The sequence below is a fragment of the Pleurodeles waltl genome, chromosome 3_1 (assembly GCF_031143425.1).
Source record: "Pleurodeles waltl isolate 20211129_DDA chromosome 3_1, aPleWal1.hap1.20221129, whole genome shotgun sequence".
Lineage (NCBI taxonomy): Eukaryota > Metazoa > Chordata > Amphibia > Caudata > Salamandridae > Pleurodeles > Pleurodeles waltl.
This window is the reverse complement of record NC_090440.1, coordinates 1548823264-1548847430: the sequence shown is the minus strand read 5'-3', so window position 1 is coordinate 1548847430 and position 24167 is coordinate 1548823264. Positions and strand designations below refer to the sequence as shown.

The window sequence follows — 24167 nt, the reverse complement described above, 5'->3', positions numbered from 1 at the left end:
CTGGGGATGCCACAGTGTGGGTTCTGTCTGTAATAGAATTTGTAAATAATGAAGAGCCTAACTCCTGATTTGTGTTAAAGGTGTTAAAGATGTCAACCATCTTTGCCTCAAAGGCAGCCACGGTATTATCACACAGCGTTTGACTGCCAGAGATTTTGTTAGACTCTTCTAATTTAGCAAGTTTTGTTACAGTTAAGAGAAGTTGTTAGAGGTTAATATCTTCTGTGAAAAGAAGGCCTGATTTTTCCTTAGAAATCAGTTCTTTATATTTGGAAATTTCAAATCTATAGCTTTTTCAGCAGGTTCATACTTTTCCCTCCAACAACGCTCCTGGCATCAGCAGTGCTTTTTCAGTTCTCTGACATTCTCAGAGAACCAAGGCTGAGAGGGAGACATTCTATTATTTCTTATTTGCTTTACCCGGACAAATTGACTAAAAGCAGTGGTTAGCCGAGACTGATAATCCAAGATGTAGTAGTCAAGACACTGTGACTGTGGGTAGCCTGGTGCGCAACTTGTTTTTGAGCAAAGTGGCATCAATCTTATGCCACTGATGAATAGCTTTCAGTAACCAGAAAGAGTGTTTTGGATTAGTCCTATCCTCGCACTTTAGATTGAACATGACCGCGGCATGATTGGACCAGGTTAGTGGTAGTGCTTCTGAGAAGGATAATGCAGAATTGTCAGAGAAAATACCATCAAGTGTGTGGCTGGCTGTGTGGGTTGGGGAATTGACCAAGTGTTTCAGGGCAAGACCGTTCATTAAATTAATTTGGCCTTCTGTGTCCCTGTCGTTTTTGTTCTGCGAATGGAAATTAAACTCTCCTAAAACAGTAAAATTGGCCATCTCTGCCTTGCCATCACAATGAAAGTATCTTTTTCATGCTAAAACTAGTGCACTGGCTGCGTTTTACTTCAGCTCAGCTAAAGTAATCTTTCTTCTATGAATGCTGCAGACTACTGTGTTTGTACACAGTTAACAATAGGCTAGCCTGCTCAGTATTAAAACAATTTCTGTCTTTGAGACAGACAAAACTAGAATAAATCTAGTGCCGCCGGAAAGAGTTGAGCATGCTTGCAGTATTCCACAACAGAAATGCAGCATTTAATGCTCAATTTATATGGGTAATCCTCATATTTGTAAAGCAGTAGTGCAGTCTTGCCAGATATAGGGGGTTATTCTAACTTTGGAGGAGGTGTTAATCCGTCCCAAAAGTGACGGAAAAGTGACGGATTTACCACCAGCCGTATTACGAGTCCATTATATCCTATGGAACTTGTAATACGGCTGGTGGTATATCCGTCACTTTACCGTCACTTTTGGGACGGATTAACACTCCTCCAAAGTTAGAATAACCCCCATAGTGCCTTGTAAATTGCGTCTCGAAAAGTTCTGGAAATTGTAAAAATACCCTCACCTCCATACTTTTTTCAAGAGAGCTTCGGCTAGGATTGAAAAATGTAATATCATATTGAAGTATGTTAAGTTAGTCACCATATTTTTGGGCCCTCTTAAAATGTAAGTCCCCCCTCTCCCCCCCCCCCCCCCCCCCAGAGAATATTTCCTACCACAAACATAATTGAAAATGATCTTGTGGAAATTCAAAGAGAGCCATAGCAAGCCATTTTATTTGGGTGGAAGGACCACTTGGATCTAAAATAGAGTATTAACTTTGTTGGGAAGTTATTGGGGGAAGGATAAAGACAGTTCGGCATTGTGACACAGGTCTGGTCACTTGTTTTTTAGTAGGGCACCCTACAAAACAGTGGAACAATTACTATTATCTTTTTAATTCAATGATCTCATTTCTTCCCTGGAAATTTGATAAATTCACTGGATCGTGGGTGTAGGAAACTGGCCCTTGTTGCAGTTACCCCCCTCCCACACACACCCACACACACACTTTTTGCCTTATATTGAGGCTGACTTGACAGAGTGTGCTGGGATCCTGCCAGCCAGACTCCAGCACCAGTGTTCTTACCCTAAATGTGTACCATTGTTTTCCTCAATTGGCACACCTCTGGCACACAAGTAAGTCCCTTGTAAAAGGTACCAGTGGTAACAAGGGCTCTGTGGCCAGGGAGGGTCCCTAAGGGCTGCAACAGGTGTTGTGCCACCCTAAGGGACCCCTCACCAAACACATGCACACTGCCATTGCAGTTTGTGTGTGTTAGTAGGGAGAAAAAGGCAAAGTCAACAAGGCATCCCTGTCAGGGTACCACACCCACAAAACACTGCCTGTGGCATAGGTAAGTCACCCCTCTAGCGGGCCTTACAGCCCTAAGGCAGTGTGCACTACCACAGCTAAGAACATAGCTGCATGAGCAATATGCCCCACCAGTGTCTGTCTATTCTTAAACATTGTAAGTGCAGTGTGGCCATATTAAGTATATGATCTGGAAGTTTGTCATTACTAACTCCACAGCTCCATAACGGCTTCACTGAATACTGGGAAGTTTGGTATCAAATTTCTCAGCACAATAAACCCACACTGATGCCAGTGTTGAATGTATTCTAAAAAGCACACAGAGGGCATCTTAAAGATCCCCACTGTATTTTATCCAATCCTCTAGTGTAGGGCTGACTGGTCTGTGCCAGCCTGCCACTAGCAGACAAGGCTCTGACCCCATGGTGTGAGGGCCTTTGTGCTCCCTGAGGCCAGAAACAAAGCCTTCTCTTGGTGGAGGTCACTCCAGCTAGTGGAGAAGGCCCTCCCCCAGCCCTCCCCTTCTGGACAAAGCCCCACCTTTGACAGCAAGTTCAGCAGGAAACTTAGGAGGAGTGACCACTTCAGCTGGGACCACCCCTAAGGTATCCAGAGCGGAAGTGACCCCCTCCTTGCAAAATCCTTCATCTTAGTTTGGAGGACAGGGACCAGTAGGGTTAGGTTTGTGTCCCCCCTCCCCAAAGGGAGTGGACACAGGAAGGGGTAGCCATCCTCAGGGACAGTAGCCATTAGCTACAGCCCTCTGACCCCTGTAACACCCCTAAATCCAGGATTTAAGGGTTTCCCTGAACCAGTTCCTCATATTCCTGATGACCTCACAAGAAGAAAAAAAAAGGACTGCTAAGCTGAAGCCCCAGCAGAGAAGAGGAAACTGACTTGGCCCCAACCCTACCGACCTGTCTCCTGTCCAGTGACCTCTGCCAAGCCTCCAGAGGACTGCTTGCATCACAGAGGACCAAGGACTCCTGTGGACAGTGGCCCTATCTAAGAAGAAACAACATGTAAGGACTCTAGAGCTTTCCTTGATCCGCGAGTCCTGACCACTCTGCACCCCACGGCCCGTGTCCAGGTGGCCCACCCTGCTAGAGAGGATCCCCACGTTTTTCTGAACAAGGGCCCACCCTAGGTTGACTTCTCCTGTCCCCCTCCACGACGACACCTCCAGTGTAAAGCCAGAGGACTCCCTGACCCCAAAAGCTTGGGACGAAGATATCCAATGCCTAAAGGTACACTGCACACACAGCCCCCAGGCCTTGGAGAACCCGACCTCCGGTGCAGCAACGTTCAGCAGGCAGCCCTCCTAATTGTTCAGCCTGCTTTTTTTCTGAACCGAACCCTGAACCGACCCCTGGATCCAGCCTGCACCTCTCCACCCGACCAGCCCTGTGTTGCTGGTGGTGGGTGTTTGGGGTTAAGTGAACCCCAAATAGTGGTCTTCCTAACCCCTGGAAACTGGAACTGTTAGTGTTGTACTTAACTGCAAAACCTACTAACTTTTCTTCCTCCTGCATCTGTTCTGAAAATGGCATTTGTCAACTTTTAAAACAGATTATTGACATTTATTCAAAAATTGTACAACTTACCAATTCTAATCAAAGTGGTCTTGATACATATGTGAAATACTTATCTTGTATGTACTTAGCTGCAACTTAAATCTTGTGGTTCTAGAAATTAATGAACCAAATATATTTTTGCTATATAAAAACCATTTGTCTGGAGTTAAGTCATTGCTGTGTGCTTCTATTCTCTGTGTGTGTTTACAATAAATGCTTTGCACTACCCTCTGATAAGCCTAACTGCTCGACCACACTACAACGAGGAGAGCATTAGTATGATCTACTTGAGCCTCTGCCAGTCCTCTGGGGAACCCCTGGACTCTGTGCACACTATATCTCATTTTGATATAGTAAATACAGAGCCAGCTTCCTACAATGGAGAACATATCATGGACAACTTGATTACGCAGATGTTTTCATGCCAGGGGGATCCTGTGGGGCCCCCGGGAGGGGGATTCCCAATGAGTGCTTGGGGACAGGGCACACTGGGGTCAGCATTACCCACTTGGACCATTCATAGGCATGAGAGCCTGGTGGAGGCACCTTGGTGGAACTAGAGGATCTATTGGGTATAGACTGTGTGTGCATTGTCTAATGTGTTTGTTTTGATATTGGGAAAAACGATAAAATATATCGTAAAAAACAGTCCAGTTTCTTTTACTGTGTTTGCATTTTTGAGGGCTATCCATATCTTTTGGTATCTTGGTTATTTATAGCATTTGGCTTGCCAAGTTTTTATTTCACACTTTTCTTTGGTGGCCCTCGGTTGGCTTACAATCACTCGTAGTTATTGATAGTTCAGGTCTGTGAAAGGCATGTTTTACCCTGAGATCTCCCTAATATGTTGGATATCTCTAGGACCAGTATGTGAGACCCTTAGACATACAAGGCAAGTCAATCTCAGATGTTTAATACCTGTTTGCATGAAGGCAAATAGGCAAGCCTAAATTCTGACCATCCTAACTCCATATGCTAATATGAGGGCCCGTTTATTATGTTTGGATCATATAAGTGCCGCTTACTCGTCTTCTGCCTCTGTCTAAACATTCGGAGGATCAGTTACTTCCAGCATGTGTGCTGTTATATCTGAGGGCTGCCACTTTTCTCTCCTGAATATTCCCACTTGGAGGAACGACCCGTGTGCTAAAAGCCTGAGGGTTTCAAAGATTATTTCGCATTTCTGTTTTCTAAAGCATTTTGATCAGGCTGCAAGCATGTCTAATTGACATTGATAAATCATTTTAAGATCAGGCATCACTTTTAATAAAACTGACTTCAGTTCTGTTAATCACGGTTAAATTACATGAACCTCAAATTCACTTCCTCCTTCATTCGAAAGGTTCATCCTAACTCCTTTGACACTCTGAATTGCCTAATGTAATTCGAATGAATTCAAACCCCTCTTTCTCTGCATCAAGTGCTCACAGTAGCCAAATGGAACTACGAGATTCATGACCAGGTTGTGTTGGTGTATGGAGTGGGCCTGCCTTGCTCACTGTCAGTGCCTGATCTCATATTTTTCATAGCGCTCACCTTATTATATTTCCCACACCGATCCCCTCACCATGAACCCTCATGGTGGTGAAGTCCAACTCCAGACAGCTCATACAAAGCACTCGTGGATGGAAGATATTTGATTTCACTAGTCACTTAACTCCACCAACACATTATTTAAAGTAAGTACTCTGTCTTTCAGTTAAATTAGATGACCTGCAGATTGACAAAAATAACCGATCTTCCCTCAGAGCAGGGCTCTTATATTATCCAATATTTCCAGATAACGCACAAAACCTTCTTATCCCTAAACGTCTCTCCTTAGAATCTTTGTGCCAACTTCGTTTTTGGCTCTTATATGGCATTAGATTTCTTTTCCTCCACATGTTCTATTTTAATATATTATTTTAAGTATTCAAATGCAGGAATATAATGCACATTTGATGTTTTTAAATGCGTCACCTAAATAAATGGTCTTACTGCGTGTTTACTGATGTTTGGAGACTACAACAAACATGAGACTTTTTTTTTTACAGCCACAAGTTCAACTAAACTGGAAGACCTGAGTTATTTGGATGGTCAGAGAAATGCTCCACTTCGTACATCAATTCGGTTGCCATGGCATAACACAGCTGGTGGAAGAGTGCAACAAGAAATTAAAGGTAAATGACATTTAAAAAAAATCGCATTTCATTTAGTTTAAATGAGCTCCAATTCAAGCAAAAAGATAGTGCTAAGACTGGTGGAGCTAAACGTTATTGCTCACACAGTCGCACTTGTTGTAAGAAATACTTTAATGTGTAAACAACTTCCCATTTGCAGAAGATCCTTGTTGTCTTGTGGCTTTAACTATTCTTATTGTTCATTCACATATAGAACCTCTTTCAAAGTTTGTTTCGAATAAATCTTGTCTAATGAATGTTGGCCTCTTGATTATGCAGTTAAGCTAGGAAAACCTGATCTACTGAAACTATTAAAGAAAAGGATAACATGCGTGTGATAGCATGCACACTGACTTTTTTCATCAGGAATGCTCAAGTTTACAAAATTCTGCATAAATTTGCTCATTTTGGAAGTAGATCACATCCAACATGGCATGGCTGCATTGGGATTCTATAAACATCTCTGAATAGATTTATTGTGTGCATGGATTTGTTTTGCAACTCTTACTTTGCGAAAATCTGTAAAAATGTTACATTACTTCTAATAGAGAAGACTATGTAATTTGTATCTAAGATTTTTCTTATTGCTTATTTCAGATTTTGTATGCCTTTCTTAACAATGAATGCATTTTGAACAGTGCTTGAATATCTGCCAACTTCATGGCTTTATGTTAGGGCCTCTCAGAGAGAGAGAGAAACAAACCCGACTGTAGGAAGAAAGAAACCGGCTTTCATCTTCAAATTACACTGAAGATAAGGCAATTTAGAATAAATAGAAGAGTGCAGGGAGCTCCATGGCGTAGTGCAAGAGACCAAAAAAGGTTTTCTCACCCTCTTACACACTAGTGACAGAAGTGTTGAGAAATCAAATGACAGGCGTCATGAGACCTACGTTTTGTGTTGGAATGTAGCTAAACTTTGTGCTGGAGATTTGTGGTTCATCCCAAAAACAACTTTAACAGGCAAGTACACAACCCTAAATTGCTCATGTTGAGGCCAGTGACAGCTACGACCACAATAAAAGCAACTAGATCTTTGTGATCAATATAGGGAACAGTTCTGAAACTTGCAATTTGACAACAATAGATAGTTGGGTCTATCATAATTTTGGTAGGAGAGGGAAGGTACAAGACGAAGGCTTAGATTCACTTTGAAAGGCTCTTGTGCAAGCCATGTCATTGTAATTGTGATTAGGAAAACCACAAGATCTGATAAGCTATGCAAGAGGGCGAACATGAATATTAAATATGATGGTGGATAGAAAGGAGTCCTCTGGTGCTGGACTAGGTATGTATCCAGTCAGTATAGAAAAGGGTCAAGGAAACAGCTAGAGACCTACTAGCTGAGAGAGAACCCGGACAGTGCCTTTAAAGAATTCATGGCTTGTCATTGAAGGACATATTAGAATGAGGTCAACTGTATCAATTGTCTCTTGCAAAGCAGGTAGTTTCAGATTGGTGACAATGCTGACATCCAAGGCCCATTCATCTGCTAGACTTGAAAGCCACCTGGAGATCACTAGACAAGCAAATGCCCCAATATAGTCTCCTAACTGTTCAGTTCAATTTCGCAGCTGCTAAAAGTAAAGTTGGTCTTCAGTTGGAGCCCTCTAAGGAAACAGGTATACCCTTTTCAAGAAGAGAAACAATAGCCGTTTTCAAACCAATTGGAATTGATTAGTGCTGTTAGACATCTGGCCAGGACAGGAGTCGGAGGCATTTGAATCCTATAGGAGAAAATGGGACTTCAGGTGACACATATTCCATGTTTTGTGATTTACAGGCACCTTCTCTCTCTCTGTTGTACCACTGGAAGTGACCTAAAGCGTGGATTCACAATTGCAAAGACTTGCTCAGGGTGAATATAACTTGGTGAATGAATTAAGGAACAGATGCCTCGATCTTTTGTTCAAAAGGAAAAAACTATTTGCAGGTCTCAAGAGTGGGCTTAATATAATTTTGGCAACATTTAAGGGTGAATGTTCTTGTTGAATTGAAATTATCTTTCCGCTTGTGGTATGCAGTGAAAATTCACTAGTAATACTTTTTTTTAGCTGCAATAAATTATTTCTTTTAAATAGCTATTCGGAATTTATAGGTACACCCAGCAAGTGTACCATAATGTCAGTAACCGAGGCACCTGGTGCAATTTTAAAGACTCTCTATATGAAAGAAAAACAAAAAGCAGGTTTGTGTTTTTGAGTGGAAAAATTAAATCATTATTTACTTGACTGAAAATGATCTGTTCTTTTAAATATGACACTTTGAACATTTAATTGTGTTAACTGTAACATTACTCTTCCATCTCTTAGCGCGATTTGTGCCCTACAAGCCTCAAGACATTATGCTAAAGCCACTGTTGTTTGAAGTTCCAAGCATCACAACAGACTCTGTATTTATTGGAAGGACCTGGCTATTTGAAAAGATAGAAAAGGGTCTAAAAAGTACAGACCTGGCAGAAAACAAAGGAGCAGTGATCATCGGCAGTGTGGGCTATGGAAAGACTGCTATAATTTCAAAGCTGGTAGCCCTTAGCTGCCATGGGAGTCGTATGAGACAGATTGCATCTAACAGCCCAAGCTCATCCCCGAGAGGTTGGTAGAAGGTTTTGTTTCTCAAAATAAGATATGGCTTGTTCTTCTCTGTGATGTAGTACCTTTTTATCAAAAGTGTATCTAGTTTTTAGGTCTCAGCCTACCAGACAGCCCAGCTGCCTGGTTTGCTAAAAACATCTTGGGGACTTTCAGAAAGTTGACCCAAGAACGCATTCACTCATTGATAACCATTAGCTTTATGGTTTGTAACTCACACTTTCTGGCTTTCCATCTGCTGGCTTTATTTGCTTTAGGCTTTCCAGGTTCAGTGTGTCCCTCCCATTGCTTAAACTGCTTTTTCTGTTTTCCTCCAGAAACTCTCTTTCTGTGAACAGGCCTTTAAAAGTTGTTCTGATCTTGTCACATTTGATGTGCATTCAAAGAATGAGGTCAGACGTCAGGTGCTGTTTTCCAAAGGCACTTTATTACTTTTCTTTCTCTGACTTCAGAGTGAGAGGATTTATGTGACAGTCTTGCTGGATACTGGGGGTTGGAAAGCTTTTTTTTCTAGCACATGACAACAGTTAAATTAACTGTGTAAGTATTTCAGAAAATATCAGAATTATGAGTGCACAAATGACACATTTTTTCTTATTTCTGAAGTGTATTGGGAACAGATACTTTAATATGATCAAAACAATTCATTAAACTAGGTGATGCAATTTCCACACATTTTCGTCTGTGCACTGTATAGTTTCATTAGTAAAACTGTATGTCTGTGCAAAAGTAATGGTCATTTCAGTTAAAAATGTGTTGTCTGTAATGGCAGTGTGCTAGCACACCATCAATACGCTTCTCTATGCCACTCCACTCTGCATGGCTCCATCCACACCACTGCACTCTACTCTACACCACTCCAGTTTACATCAGTCTACCCCACTGCACTCTACTCCTTTCTACTCTACCCTGTTTCACTCTACACTGTCCAAGTGCACTCTTCGCCACTCTACTCTACACCACTGCACTCTTTGCTACTGAACTGTACACCACTCCTGTCTAGGCCACACCAGTCTACTCTACACATCTCCACTCTACGCCACTCTGCAACACTGCACTCTATGCCAGTACACTTCTTGTCAATGGTCTTTACTCTGTAACCGCCAGCTCTATGCCCTTGCACTCTATGCCAATTCACTATACGCCACTCTGATCTACTCTGCACAGTGCGCTATGTCACTGCACTCTACACCGCTTTGCACCATTACATTTTGTGCCACTCCATGCAACTGCACTGTACCCCACACTACTCCACTCAATGCCACTTCACCCTACTCTGAAAGTCTACTCTACACCACTGCACTCTTTGCCACTATACTATGTGCCACTGAACTCTACACCACTACTTTTAGCCACTGCATTCTACACCAATGAACTCTACACAGCTGCACTCACACTGCACTCTGACATTCCACCCTGAAGCACTGCATTCTCCACCACTGAACTGTATGCCACTCTACTCTGCACTACTCTATGCCACTGCACTCTATGGCACTATACTCTGCACCACTCTGTTCTACTCTACATCACTCTTGCCACTCGACTCAACTCTGCACCACTGCTCTCTGCATCCCTCAACTCTATGCCACTCCACTCTGCACCATTCTGTGACACTCTGCTCTGCCACTCCACTCTGCCACTCTACTCTGCGCCATTGTACTCAATTATGCACCACTTTAATCGATGTCACTGCATTCTATGATGCTGCATTGTATGCTGCTGAATTCAATGCCACTACACTCCATGCCATTATACACTGTAGCTCTGTACACCAATGCCCTTTACACCAGTCCACTCTACTCTGTGCTACTCCAGTGTATGCCACTCTGCTCGAATCAACACTATGCCTCTCCAGTACACAACATTTTTTTGCCACCTCACTCTGTAACACTACTCCGCTCTTTGTCATTGCCCTCCACGCCACTGACCTCTATAGCACTAGGTTTTAGCCATGCTGAACAGCAGCCACGCTCATGAACAACATAGCTAAAACACATTGGGAAAGCCACTGGCTCTTGCATAGGCCAGACCTATTGGCTTTGCCAATGCTTGTTTAACATGCTGCTAATTGAATTGGGTGTAGTTAATTTGGGTACATGCCTGACTTTATGGCCCAGCTTTCTTTGACTGGTTTTAGATAGGAACAGCTTTATGACAAAGGTAGCAACATCTCGTTCTTACTTGACCATCCTGATCCTTTTATGTATGTTTTAGAAATACAGTCCCGAAATAGTGAAGTTGAGAAATTGTGGAAACAACCTTAAGAAAAAAAAGTAATGCGAAGAAACACTACTGATTGCGAGAGGACAAGCTTCAAAGATTTTCTCTGTAACCACATCGGCTCTGATGACTTAAATTTGTAGGTTCGAAAAAGGCACAGTTTAAGCTATGTATTTTCCTTACTGTCACCATTGGTCTCCCGGCTTCTCTGAGTCTGCATTTCCCAATTCTTCATAGATAGTTCTTCCCAATTAAGTGCTTCAGAAAGAGGTCCTGGGATGCACGAGTATGTATTCAGAAGACTTGTCATCTGCAGTAGTAGGACTTCATCCCTGTATTCACCATCCAAATGATAGCTTGGCCTCAAAAAGTGACATTGTTAAAATCGCAAAGGTCTTATGATTGTCTTCTCAAAAGTCTTGGTCTCTTCGCTACTGTACTTTCTCCAAAATCGATGACCACTTAGAGTGAGTACCTACAACATGTACATCAGGAAAAGCATTTGAGTGTACCTTTTTTGAGCTACCTTTTATATCCTATCGTGAGCACATAAATTGAAAATGTATCTCTGATGTTCAGCAAAGTTATTAACTACTTCTGCCCCTTTTAAAGAAAATGATAGCTAAATTCCTGACAATCTGTGCATCTATGGTGCTGTTACCTCTGCCTTAAAGTAGCAACTCACTCTGTGCAATTGAGCCATGATTCAAGGCATTAAGCTCACAACAGCTTACTGCTCTTGGATTGGTGAGTAAAACAGCTTTTTAGATTGAATAATATGTCTCTGAATGTGAGCTAAATGTAATTAGCTCTCGTTTTGTGAATGTTCTGATGAGATTTATTTAACATGAAAATTATGATCCATGTTGATCATTTAAGAATAGTTTAAAGAGAGACATAGGGCCTCATTGAGAGTTTTGCGGAAGGGATAGTCCGTCTCAGATGTGACAGATATTCTGTACACCGTATTACAGGCACCATAGAAAATAATGCAGTTGTAATACAGCAGACGAGACATCCAACATCTTTGTGGCAGAGTATCACTTCCACCAAACCCTAAATCAAGCCTATAGTCTGAGACCGTGTTCAAATTATGTTGGTGCGGAATAACAGATTGTCCCAATAATATGTATGTCTATTATTGTTAAATTGTATATGTAGTTCCCCTGTTTACCTCTACCATTAAGGCAGGATAAAAGATGCCAAGCCTCGATTACCTTTGATTCTGGTAAACATACCTTGGCTGTGCCATATTGACTGCACCTGTAATACATGTCAGCTTGTGGATGCGCCCCAGTAGCTGATGCTTCTGTTTTACCTAGAGGAGTATGTCCTTTATTACTCGAGGAACTTGCCTACATGGTTCCCATCTATTGTACTTGACAATGTAATGAGCGTCGCATAAGAGTGCAGACCTCCACTGAGAGGACGCACTCGCACAAAACAGAACTATTGTCCATCTTTTTTCGGGTTCAGCCCTTGATTCTGTGGTGTGTTCTATTAAACATTGCTCAGTATGTCATTAAGTCAACCTAAAATGCCCTACTTTTGAAAGTACGTACTGAAGGAAGGGGGTCAAATTGGTTTCATACTTTTTTCTTTGCCTACTTTTACCGTTTTTTAAGAGACAATTTATATTACACTACAGTGGAAGACAGAGAGTTAATAGGGTAAACATAGTCTTGGAGAAGAAAACCAAAATATAATGTTCTAAAATAATTATGAAGTACAGAGTGCAAGATGTGGAAAAAGAACTTGGACAGCCTGAGACAACTGGCAAGAAATCTGTTTTATTAGTAGGTCAGGAAAATATGATTCATGGACAGATGCACGTTCCAGCATTAGGAATGGGTAAAGCAGAAAGCGGGTTTCTGAGATATCAAATAATTTTCAAAATCATGCCTTCTCAGAAAGACTACCAGCTGGGGATTTTAAAGTAATTTGCGTTCCCCAGAAGAGCACACTGTCTGTGAAAATGTAAAAGAAAAGCCATATTACCCCAGCAGAGACAATGAACAGGAAGTAGCGTTTTTAGAAGCGAGCTCTCCACAAAGAAACAACTGTCCCATAATTGCCCAGTTGTTCACTTGGCTGCCTTACCATGTCACAAAAGCTCAAAATGTCTTGCAAGCCTAGTACATGTAGAACTATTCAACAAGAGCTGAAAATGAAAACACAGGCATCTTTCTGCCTCCACCACCATCAATCCGGTCTGACTAGCCCACCCTCATACACCAATGTTCCTATCTGCAGTCAAAAACACTACACTCAATGTGCATTGCCACATAGTGCCTGAGCTGACCATGCTCAGTTCTAAACTCGAGTACTGTTGCTGGCGAAACTAAAAAGAGTACCTGCACATCAGTCAGCAGATGCCAACGACAACCTACGCATGAAACTTCCTGAGGAGAGATTTGAGAAACAATGTATTACTGTGCCATATGCACCAGGCAAAGGTAAGGACGTGCTGGAGAGCAAACCTTTATAAATAAGGGATGTTTCCAGTGCCCACCACAAAATGTATAGAATAATTGTTTTTGTCACACCATAGCACCAGAAATTTCCCAACTGCAGCTATGCATATATATTTGACCCTTGTGAATAAGATTGTGCATGCTTAAGCACGCACGTAAGTTGTAAAGAAGCCCAGTTGATTTTTCTGCAACATTTTAGTCAGCTGAAGCCTAAGAATCAGTAATAAGCGGTGCATACAATTGAACAGTCTTATTTGCATGTGTGTATACTTTGTGTTGCCTCATATCTGTGTTTTTGTAGCTCTCAAGAGGATCATTTTGGTACTAGACTTTTATTCAGTAGAGAGAATGCATTGCAAAAGAAGGAATTGCAATTTACTTTGTTAAGCTCATATTACTTGTAGTTGATTTTCTCCACATTTTGCCTTTTCACGGTGGTCTGTGGTTGAAGATGTACTATGTTGATGGCATTTTGTTGAGAAAGCCAACCAATGGCATTTTGAACAGTACACTTTTCTTTTCCAAAATGTGAATATAAGGAATAGTTAAAATTAAATTCTGCCTTTTAAAAAACAGTTTCTGCACATATTTTTTGCAGGAAGTGACCAACGTAATGACATTCCACTCTCTCAGTTCTCACCACCAAATTCATCCATGAAAAGCAGCAGTACTTTAAAGAGTGTTAGCTCTCCGCACACTCCGGAACTGTCAACACAAACTGATGACTCAGTAAAACAACTTGCTTCTCAGGTATGAAAGTTTGCCTTTTCTTGCTTTTACAATTCAAAAGGCCAGTATTGGTGTGCCAAGAAAATAAAATAATGCATATTCCAGCAATCATGTCATTGAAAATTAAAGTTAATCTCAATTTGTCATTTTTTCCAGAGCGATATCTTATTAAACATTGCACTGGTCCTTAAATATTACTTTTAAGCATTAGGTAAAATAATGCCCTGTGTTTGTCTGTAACCTGTAGTAAAAGAAATAGAAAAACATGTTAACCTTTGTTGGCCAGCTGGTTGGAGCGCATTAAAAAGCGATTTTGCTGTTTCAGAAGTATGGTATATCTGAGAGAATAAGGGGGTTTGTAGTTACATCTCTTTAGTGTGGGTCTCTGCTTGCTCAGATTTGTTTTCTGTATTTTTCATATAATTAGTTTTTTTAAACAATATCTGATTAATACAAGTAGTACATAGAAGTGTAGGTCAATTTATACAACTTTTTTCAAATTACTGTTTAATACGAACTGATGTGAAATACATAGTTTATATATACCAACCTATGTTAATTATTTCATCTGTTGTTCAAGCATAAACATTTACATTTTTTTTTTTTTTTTAAACCTTGCAATTCTGTATCCTCAGTAGGAGAGAAAATATGCTACTCTTCTGGTTTTTCTTAGGCTTCTCTTCATTACTCTATTCGTGTCATATTTACCATGTTTACATGAATCATAAAGAACCTGAGAGATAGCCGAGAGGTCTTCTTCAATCCACAACCTCATTGGCAATCTTTTTACAGGTATTAATATTTGATGTATCATCATCCTCTGTAACAAATTTCATTATAACTTTCTCAGAGCATATAAGTCAGTGACCCTTTGGTTAAGATTTAGTCTCGCTTATTAAACAGTTAGTTTTGGAATGCATACATCTTTAATAGCTTTGACCTCCTTTGACCAATCACCCACCTAAGTTTCACATCAGCAGATTTTGGGGACCTTGGCAATGGGGAGCAAATTTTACAAGGAAGTGTTGGAGCCAAGGTCAGCAGTCACAGCAATGCATGATTTCATTCAAACTTTCAGTGACATTTGCTGTCCAGGATAGCTTTATAACTAGCATAGAGTTCAACCACAAATTAAGCTTGCATGATACTGCCCTATACCTATGTTTCCTTTTACTCATTTTGCTGTCACGGCTGTCCAGGTAGCTCAGTGAAGTTGCAGCTTCTCTGTTGTGTATGTGGTATTTGTGTGGTGCAAACTTGGATTGCAGTATAGAGACCAAGGCAAAAATAAAGGCAACGAGTGACTAGAGAGATAGCTGGGTTCTGAGAGCAGTGGACTTTTCTTCTGTTTTGATGATATGTTCTTTAGAAAGGTGTGTCTTCATTTCTTTGCCTAAATTGGACCAGAGTTGGGGTGGTCCTGATGGATACAGCAGTGTTGTTCCAGATCTTTGCAAGTTGCATTGTGTATTTCGTTTTCTGTTGTGCTCTGTACAAGGCCAGGACTTTGCCAATTGCAATGTTGAATGCTATTTAAGGTGTCATCTATTCACAGTTGCTGTAAAAATAACAAGCATTGGCAAAGCCTTGAGGTTTCACCTGTGCGGGTGCTATTGTCTTTGGCAATGTGTTTTAGCCATGTTGTGCACCAGTGTGGCTATTGTCGAGCATGGCTAAAGTTTAGTGCATAGTGTCATAGATTGGGGTGGCGTGGAGTTGGATGGCATGGAGTAGAGTGGGATTGATTAAAGTGGGATGGATTAGAGTAGATTGAAGTGGTTTAGAGTGGAGTGTATTAGAGTGACGCAAATTAGTGGCATTTATTGGAGTGGATTAGAGAGGAGTGGATTAGTGGCATGTATTAGAATGGAGTGGTTTAGAACAGAGTGGGTTTGAATAAAGTGGATTGATAGGGATTGGAGTGGACTAGAATGGAGAGGAGTGGGATAGAGTGGAGCGGGTTAGAGTGATGTGGATTAGAGTAGATTGGAGTAGAGTGAAATAGAGGGGGGTTGGCATTGATTGGATTAGAGTGGAGTGGATTAGAGTGCAGTAGATTATAGTGGAGCAGAATAGAGTGGAGTGGATTGGAGTTGATTAAAGTGGAGTTGGTTGGGTTGAATTGGCATGGTTTTGAGTGTATTGCAGTGGTTTCGAGTGGAGTGTATTGGAGCAGATTAGATTAGAGTGGAGGGGAGGTGATTGGAGCAGGTTAGGGAGAGTGGAGTGGATTGGGTTGAAGTGGATTATAGAGGCAGGGCATGGAGAGAAGGACAAAACAGGCGCACAAGGAGTTGTCTTTGCAGAACTGCTGTGATGTAGAAAGCTTCTGTAACTCCGCCCTTAGTAGCACAGGCTAAAAAACATGAATGTGACCTTGTGCAATGTAACTTGCTCTCATGTAAAGTTCTTCATTAACTTCAGGTGAGTAAAACTTGTGCTATAAATACATTTAAAAAAGTGTATTGAGTGTATTGCAGTGGATTAGAGTGGAGTGTATTGGAGCATTCATTGAATAAAAGAATAAATACTACCTTAATCACAGTGTGGGCAACGGACGGACACTTATTAGGAAAAATCAAATTGTACTTCGTCCAGGCGCCGCACAAAAAACGGAAGTGATGCTCGAACTCAAGCCTGAGACGTGCTGCCCAACTTAAAGGCAGTTAAGAAGAGTGATGCAGTTAAGTAATGGGTGGCCTAAATGCCCCTTTTAAGGACTTTTTTTTTGTTAGATACAATAGATCTCCAAGCCACAGCAATGCATGCTGGCTGCAGTCTTGACCTAAAAATGTTTTTTTATTGAACATTTAGGCCCTCATTATGACAGTGGCAGTAAAAACCGCCTACCACCGCGGCGACGGCTGCCAAGAGACCGTCGCTGTGGCTAACAGTCGTTCGCCCTATTATGACCACAGCTGGATTTCCACCAGAAGGATGACAGAAATCCAGCTGTGGCCAGGCCAGTGGATGGCGGTAAAGTGGCGCTGCTGCCAGCAGCAGCAACGCCATACCAGTAGACCACCGCCGGCCGTATTATGACCAATAATTTGGCCTGGTGGTGGCCCTGTCCCGTCTCCTGCCGGAGGACCCCCTAAACACAATAAGTGGGTGCTTCGACAGTAGGGGGATGGGTGGTGTTGTGTGGGTGTGTGTGTATGTTTGTGCGTGCGTGTATACGGGTGTGTGTTGCATGCTGAATATGTGTGCATGTATGGAGGTGTGAATGCATGTATGTTGTATTCTGTGAATGTGTGCCTGCTTGTATGCATGAAAGTGTGTGCAGATGTGTGTGTGAATGGATGTATTCATGCGTGGATGAATGTGGGATTGGGTGTGTGTATGCGTGTGTGAAGAGGGGCGTGAACGTGGGGCGGGGTTCGAGAGGAAGAGGGGTGGGGAAGACCTCTATCAGTTACAGGGAAGGGATTCCTAGTCACTGATAGTGCCTACCGCCATGGTTTTCGTGACGGTAAGGGAGCCATGAAAACCGTGGCGGTATGTCAGGTCGTAATCCCGCAAGGGGTACAGTGACGGCCGCCGGGCTGGAGATTAATATCTCCAGGCTTGCGGTCGTTACCACCGTGGCGGTCGGGTGGTACATTGGCGGTTTGGCTTCAGCCAAACTGCCAGTGTCATAATATGGTGGAAAGTACATCCAGCCTGTTGGCTGTACTCTCCAACATATTACCGCCGACCGCCAGGGTCGTAATGAGGGCCTTAATCTTTAAACACCTCAATGGGCATGTAAGGAATGCAACTTTTAAAGTTTTTATTTAGAGCATTTAGTTTATATAAAATAAAATGTATGCTGTGTGTTTTACAAATACTTTCTATTTGGGTTTTTCCCAATATTCCATCTCATGAAAATACTTGAATATCCTTCTCAAAGCAGATCTTGTCAGTAGTTATTGGGGAAAAAACACATTGCTACAGGCTACTTTTCTTTAAAAGTGTGACCTCCATATCTTCTAGGGCAAATCCTTTAACGCATGTGTCTTGACTAGAGATGGGGCATTCTTTTGCCTATATACGAAATTCGCAAAGGTCATCTTGCTCATTGAACATGGGAGAGCTCAAATTTTATTAATATGTTAGTGGCATAGAAGTTACCATATGGTGACTAATAAACATTTATTTAAAGGCCTAACAGAGAAAATAATGTGGAAATGTAAATGTACACGTTTGAATTATGGTGGACCATGTGGCCGCTGTTCGTATTAGACATCACGTTTTCACATGGAAGATATTGTTACATTTATAATAAATTAAGTATTAATACGAGTTAACGTTGAGTGTTTTTATTAAAATGAATATTAGAATTGAAGTATTAACTTAACATGAATTAATCATATTTATATTGATTTGAAATGGATTTTAATAACATGAAGTTACATGTGTGCAAAAAATTTAATGCAAAGGTAAATTAGTTATAACGTCATAAATAATGTTTGCAATTAAATACGTTGCTCTGCATATTTGAAATGAATTGTAAGGTGTGCAATAGGTTCATTAATATATTGTATTAATGTATATTAAGTATTTCCTAGCTTGACTAGGCCTCATGCTTCTCATGTGAACTGTGAATGCGTATCGTGAGAGAGGATCCTAATTTTGCAAAGAATCAGAAAATGTAATATTTTGTATTTTGTGTGAAATAATTTAAATGACAGTGCATTTGTGCTTAGAAAATTCGTAATAGTTGCAAACTTCATGGTGCCATCTGCAGCCATTGGATGCTGACATTTGTATGTAGAAATGAGCCCACCTGAAGGATCAGTGAATGGCTCATGAGCAATTCGAATTAGTGAAGAACTTTGGGAATAGTGAGAACTCGTGTCTTAAGTCTGCTGCTGTCACCCTCTGTGTTTTCCAAGTCACCTGATGAGTTTCTTCATAGTCTTAATTGCCCCATCTGTCATGCTGTTTAGTAATAATATGCCCAACTAATTCTGAACTTCTGTCTTGTCCTATTGTGCAGCCCGTGTTCTGCACTGTTCTGATGCTTCTGTCAACTGACGTCCGGAGAAAGTGACCATTCTAGCTGATGAAGTTTTCTGTCTGTTGTCCCATGAGGAGAGGTATAACTAAATGGGGTTTCTTGTTTTCCCTTTCAGACTAGATAATTACACCAGCATGTTTTATAGACACAAACCGTAGCTATATGATTTTTCCAAATTATTTTTGTCTCATCTTTTCTCCGTGTGTGTTAGCTTGTTCCCACACAAGCAAGTCTAAATTTGTGTTAGTGACAGGAATGGCCCAGCCTTGAAATTGATTGTTAAAATTGTTTTTTGATGATTTACTGATGTCACCATCATTTGCCTTGAAATCTAATAGTAATGTGCATATTGTGTTGTTGCTAATTTATGTTATTCTTTTGGAGTCTTTAGCAGTATTGGTGTTAAATCTTTTTAGATGTTTTGGTTAGCCTATGGTTTTCTTGTATATTTGTAACTTAGTTTTGCGGACCATATATGTGACATTGATTTTGGGGATTGTAATAAAGCTTTGAAAACTTTATTCAGTTTGGACTTTGATTTAGTGTTAAATTGTTCATGGTGTCCACAACTGTTGATGGTTTTATGTCATTGATTTCAAATTGAAGGAATCTGACTACTACACTCTTCGCCATGTCCAAGTATCTAGTTGACCTCTATTTGTGAGAATTTTAATGGTGCCTCACCAGCAGTTTTGCGGTTTCTGAACCTGAGGCAGGGAAAATACCTTCCTGGCACACCGCACCAACAAACCGATTCACATTTTTTTGCCATATGGTTTTTCTGGGAATATTTTGCAATTCTCTCTGAATTTCAGCCACTCTTAACCAGCATACTTATGTAAACTTTTGAAATTGCGCATTTGTTTAATCATCAAAAACATAACGCTAATGCCTCCCTGTAAAGCAATCAAAGGATTGTGGTGTTACTCTTTTCTTATTCCTAATGCTCTGACGTCTGCCAGGCTGCTTGTTCAAAATATCTCAAACTGTTAATTTTAATTTTTAAGCACTTTTAGGATCCGTTGTAGCTGTGATATGATAGTAAAGGTGCATTTTCTTTTTCTTTCTATTAATACATTTATTGTAATGTTTTATTATTTTATAATGATCCTCTGTGCTGCTTTGGGAATAAAACCAGAGATGACAAATATGTAATTTTTGATTATCAAATATGGTCTTCATATATTATTTCCTGATAGAAACTGTTCTGTCTAAGCATGTACTCATCAATCTGGAATCGTTTTATTGCCATAACATAACAGTACAAAAAAAGGTTAAAACAGGATCCTGACATTTCATTGGTTAAGATTAATGTTACATAATTGATTGCCTGCCCCACACCACTTCCACATATTAATATGTTTGGTTACATACCTGTCATCCAATTCCCTCTCCCCATCTCCCAATGTCTCCACCCCTGAATATTATCAATCAACTTGTTTTGGTCTTATTCAAGTGGTACTTCGTTCTGGGAAGGAGAATCTAGGAGGATTTGCCTAGTAAATAAAAGCAAGTTGTAGAAAGTGGACATTTTATATAGTGGACTAAAATGAGGTACACTGAAAAGAGTCCAAGCAATCCCCAGAGGTCTCTCAGAGGCACAAATGACATCCCAAGTGGGCAAGATCGGGGGAGGGCTTTGTCTCTGGAGGGCCTTGGGACAATGCTGATTCCATTGGCCCACTTCAGCTCAGGCTAGGTGGCTCGGGTGCTTGGTGATTTCCAGCGTTGGGTTTTTGGCAGTCCCAGTCCTCGCAGTTCTTTCTTGGGAGCCTCTGGATGCAGGGGAGCATCTCCTCCACTGCATGGGAGTTCTTCTTGGCGATTTGCGGAGCACTAGCAGCTCTTCCAGTTTCCTGGAGGCTGCAGCGGCAGGACAGGTCAGTTGCTTCTGGACGGTCGGGTGCAGCAGGCAGGCCGGTAAGGGTGTCACCAAGTCAGTTGTGCTCCTCGGTTCTCGGGTTCAGCAGATTTCTCATCCACTTTTGCTTTTGTGCCCATGAAAAGATTTGGGGATTTGGTATCGGGGGGGGGGGTCACCTAAGTACTCAATTTAGGAGGGCATTAAGGGGAGTGAAGGGCAGTAGCTAATGGACTACTTATTCTCAGGGTCACTATGCCTCCTAGATGACCACTTCCTGTGGTGAGTGGGCATCACATCCCTAGGTGTGTTCCCAGTCTGGAAGTAAGACACACCTCCTGCATAACCAGTTTTTCTGCCTGTTCAAGTGCAGGATGGGTCCTGAGGCAGGGGGCAACTGCATCTTCCTCTGAGGAAGGCCAGTTCAGCATATCAAAGGCGTTAAGCTTTGAAACTTCTGCCTTGGAATGCAGGTCACCCAGTGGGGAGGGGTGGGCAACACCCCAGCTCGGCCAGGCTTTTGTTTCTGACCTCTCAAGAGCGGTGGCTCTCCCCCTGGGAGGTCAGGTCCTCGTCTATTGGTAGCAGGCAGGCCAGAACCGGTTAGTGAGCTCACCAGCAGTTTGGGTTGTATGTATTAATAAATCAATCACTGTAATCAGTGAGAGTTTATTAATACGAGATGTTTGATACCAAACATCCCTAGTTTCAGTGAAGCCATCATGTAGCTGGGGAACTCGTAGTAACCAGTGTCCAGCACATGTATTTAAAACGGCTTCCCTGTACACTTACTATGTCTAAGAGTCAACAAAGACTTAGTAGGGACATATTTGCTCATGCATTTATGCCCTCACTTGTAATATAATTCACCCTGCCTTGGGGCTGAAGGCCTGCTATGGGGGTGACTTATAGATATTACAAGCAGTGTTTTAGGGGACATGGCACAAAAGTGTGTGCCATGTTGTGTTTTCAATTTTGGGAGCACCTTGTCATGCAGCCTGCAATGACAGTCTGCATAATGTTGGTGCTGGGTCCCTCAGAGTGGCACAAGTTGCGCTGCAGCTCTGAGGGGACTTCTTCAGTACCCATGCCCTAGGTACCGGGGGTACCATTTACTAGGGACTTACAGAGTTGCTGAAGGGCCTGGTCAATTGGGGATAAACTGACCAGATGGCAAAAAGTGGGGGGATACTGCAACCAGAACCCAGCTCCCTACACAAGTATAATAGACTACATGCTGGCCATCTGTTCAGAATATTTGGTGTTCAGATCGTAGGTGAAGAACAATGATTGTGACTAACTAGCAATGAAGGGTACTAAAATGGAGGTCTTTAGAAGCTTAAGACTATTGGTTTTTTTACCGCATTTAAGTCACTTATCAAATTTAGGCAACACTTCATACAGAAAGGAGATAAAAATGCTGAAATTCCCCAGAATGTTGCTTGAATTACTTGGAACTTAATGTATTGAACAAAAATCTCTGTCTTCCACCCTCCAGTCCCTATTCAGAGTACCTTGCCTTCTCTCCTGCATTTATGCCTTAGTACTTATTTCTACTGTTGCCCAACGTTTTCACCTTTGCCTGAACGCCAGAATGTAGGAGAGTCAAGCTTCCTGTATAACCAGATAAACACAACATATCAGTGCTTCATCATCATTCTTAATATCTAATTTACAGTAAGAGGGAGTTTGCTACCCTGGAGTCGTGTCAGTACCTTGTACAGAAACCCTCAACCTTGCAATAAGGCAACACATCTGTCCAATGCAACATAGAAAAGTGATTGATCTCCAAATATGACTACTTTTAAAGACAAGTCACTTGTTTTGATGTGGTCTTGGGAACGTAAATGTAACTTTAAATGTGGTTGCATTACCTCTGATATTTGAATCTGAATAACATTTGTGTCTGTGAACATAGATCATGCAGTGCTCCAGACGCCGACCAAGCATAAGCTGTATTTGTCCGATTTAAAGTATAAATGATGAGTGTGTATAAGTTCTTTTAGAAGCCAGTAGTGTAAACATCAGATTCAAAATCAGGTTACTCATTACTCTGTTAGGTCTCCAGAGATTCGAACAAGGTGTTGGAAAGACTTGCACTGATCTGTCACCTCCACCAAATCTCCAGAGCCCAAAGTAGATGTAGTGATGCTTAATAGACTGTCAACTTCCCTGCCTTCCCCTGTCTCTTTCAAGTCTCGAGGGAGGTGAGAACCTGCAGATGACACTCCAGCATCGCCAACTACCATCTTCCTTTCCAGCCTTGGATTAGTGCAGACATGGGATTTTGTCTCTGTGCAATAGCGTCCCTGACAGAGCTGCTGTCAGCCCTGCTTTCAAGGGCATAACCCTAAGGTTGAGGTGGTGTTCGGGTAGGTTGGCTGGGATATAAAAAAAAAAATTCTAATTGGCTGTGTTTTATTAGAAGAGATGGAGTAGGCTGATTGGACACCAGGTAGTTTCTATTTTTATAATTATTTACAATAAAAGGGTGTAGAAAGGGAGGTGGGGAGCTTAGCTGGATCCCTGGTATAGTTTATCTTCTCACACAGTTCATCATTGGGATTAGGATTGGCATATAGTGGCAATCTTTATGGCCTACCATACACAAAGTAGAACTGTAGATTGGTAGCTATCAGTAACATGGTGTTCTCCACCTGCATGATCCAAGTGATAACAAAAAAACTCGAACTTCGCACTTGGTCGTTTGAAATATCCCTTTGAAATTTGCTTCGAAAATCAACCATGTTATTAATAATAAGTACTGAAAAATGCCCTAGGTTCTGCATTTTAGATGGCATGTACCCACAGCTCCAACGTGTCTGTAGCACAACCATCAGTGAGTTGGAAACTCAATCTAACAGCCTTTATTTTCAAAGCTGCTCCACAGTGAAGACTCAAACACAACCAAATATATTTAAATATCATCATCATCACTTTATTTCGGTAAAAACATACCATAAAAGTACAGTGCAGAGCAATCCAAAAAATAAAATATAGGAAGAAAAACAGATAAAATTAGAAACAAACTCTTAAATAGAAGAGATTTAAAACCGAGTAAAACAATAACTAAAATGATTTCCATGAGTATAAAATTTAAAAAGAACCTACAACCTCAGCTAGATAATAGATACATTAAGCTGGTATCCATACACTAACGTGTAACAGCTATGCTCCATGGTGCCTACTTCTAGAGTCTACTACTGAGTCTTGTTCTTTAAAATCCAGAGTCTAAAATGACAAATAGATTCAAAGAAGTTTGCCACAGGGCACACAATTTGTACAGATGAATCTGACTTGAATACTCTCAGAGCAGGTAAACATTTCCTAAAGCCCAATTGATTGCATAGA

At 41.3% G+C, this 24167-nt stretch overlaps 1 protein-coding gene across 2 annotated transcripts in view; it reads left to right on the top strand.

Moving 5' to 3' along the window:
* Window positions 1–24167, top strand: part of TANC1 (tetratricopeptide repeat, ankyrin repeat and coiled-coil containing 1) — a 736024-nt gene that overhangs the window by 361905 nt on the left and 349952 nt on the right. For both annotated transcript variants that reach the window (XM_069225129.1, XM_069225130.1), the window contains 3 exons: window positions 5815–5940; window positions 8252–8533; window positions 13823–13974. In XM_069225129.1, the coding sequence (XP_069081230.1) occupies window positions 5815–5940; window positions 8252–8533; window positions 13823–13974 (560 nt within the window). The remainder of the gene's footprint in view (window positions 1–5814; window positions 5941–8251; window positions 8534–13822; window positions 13975–24167) is intronic.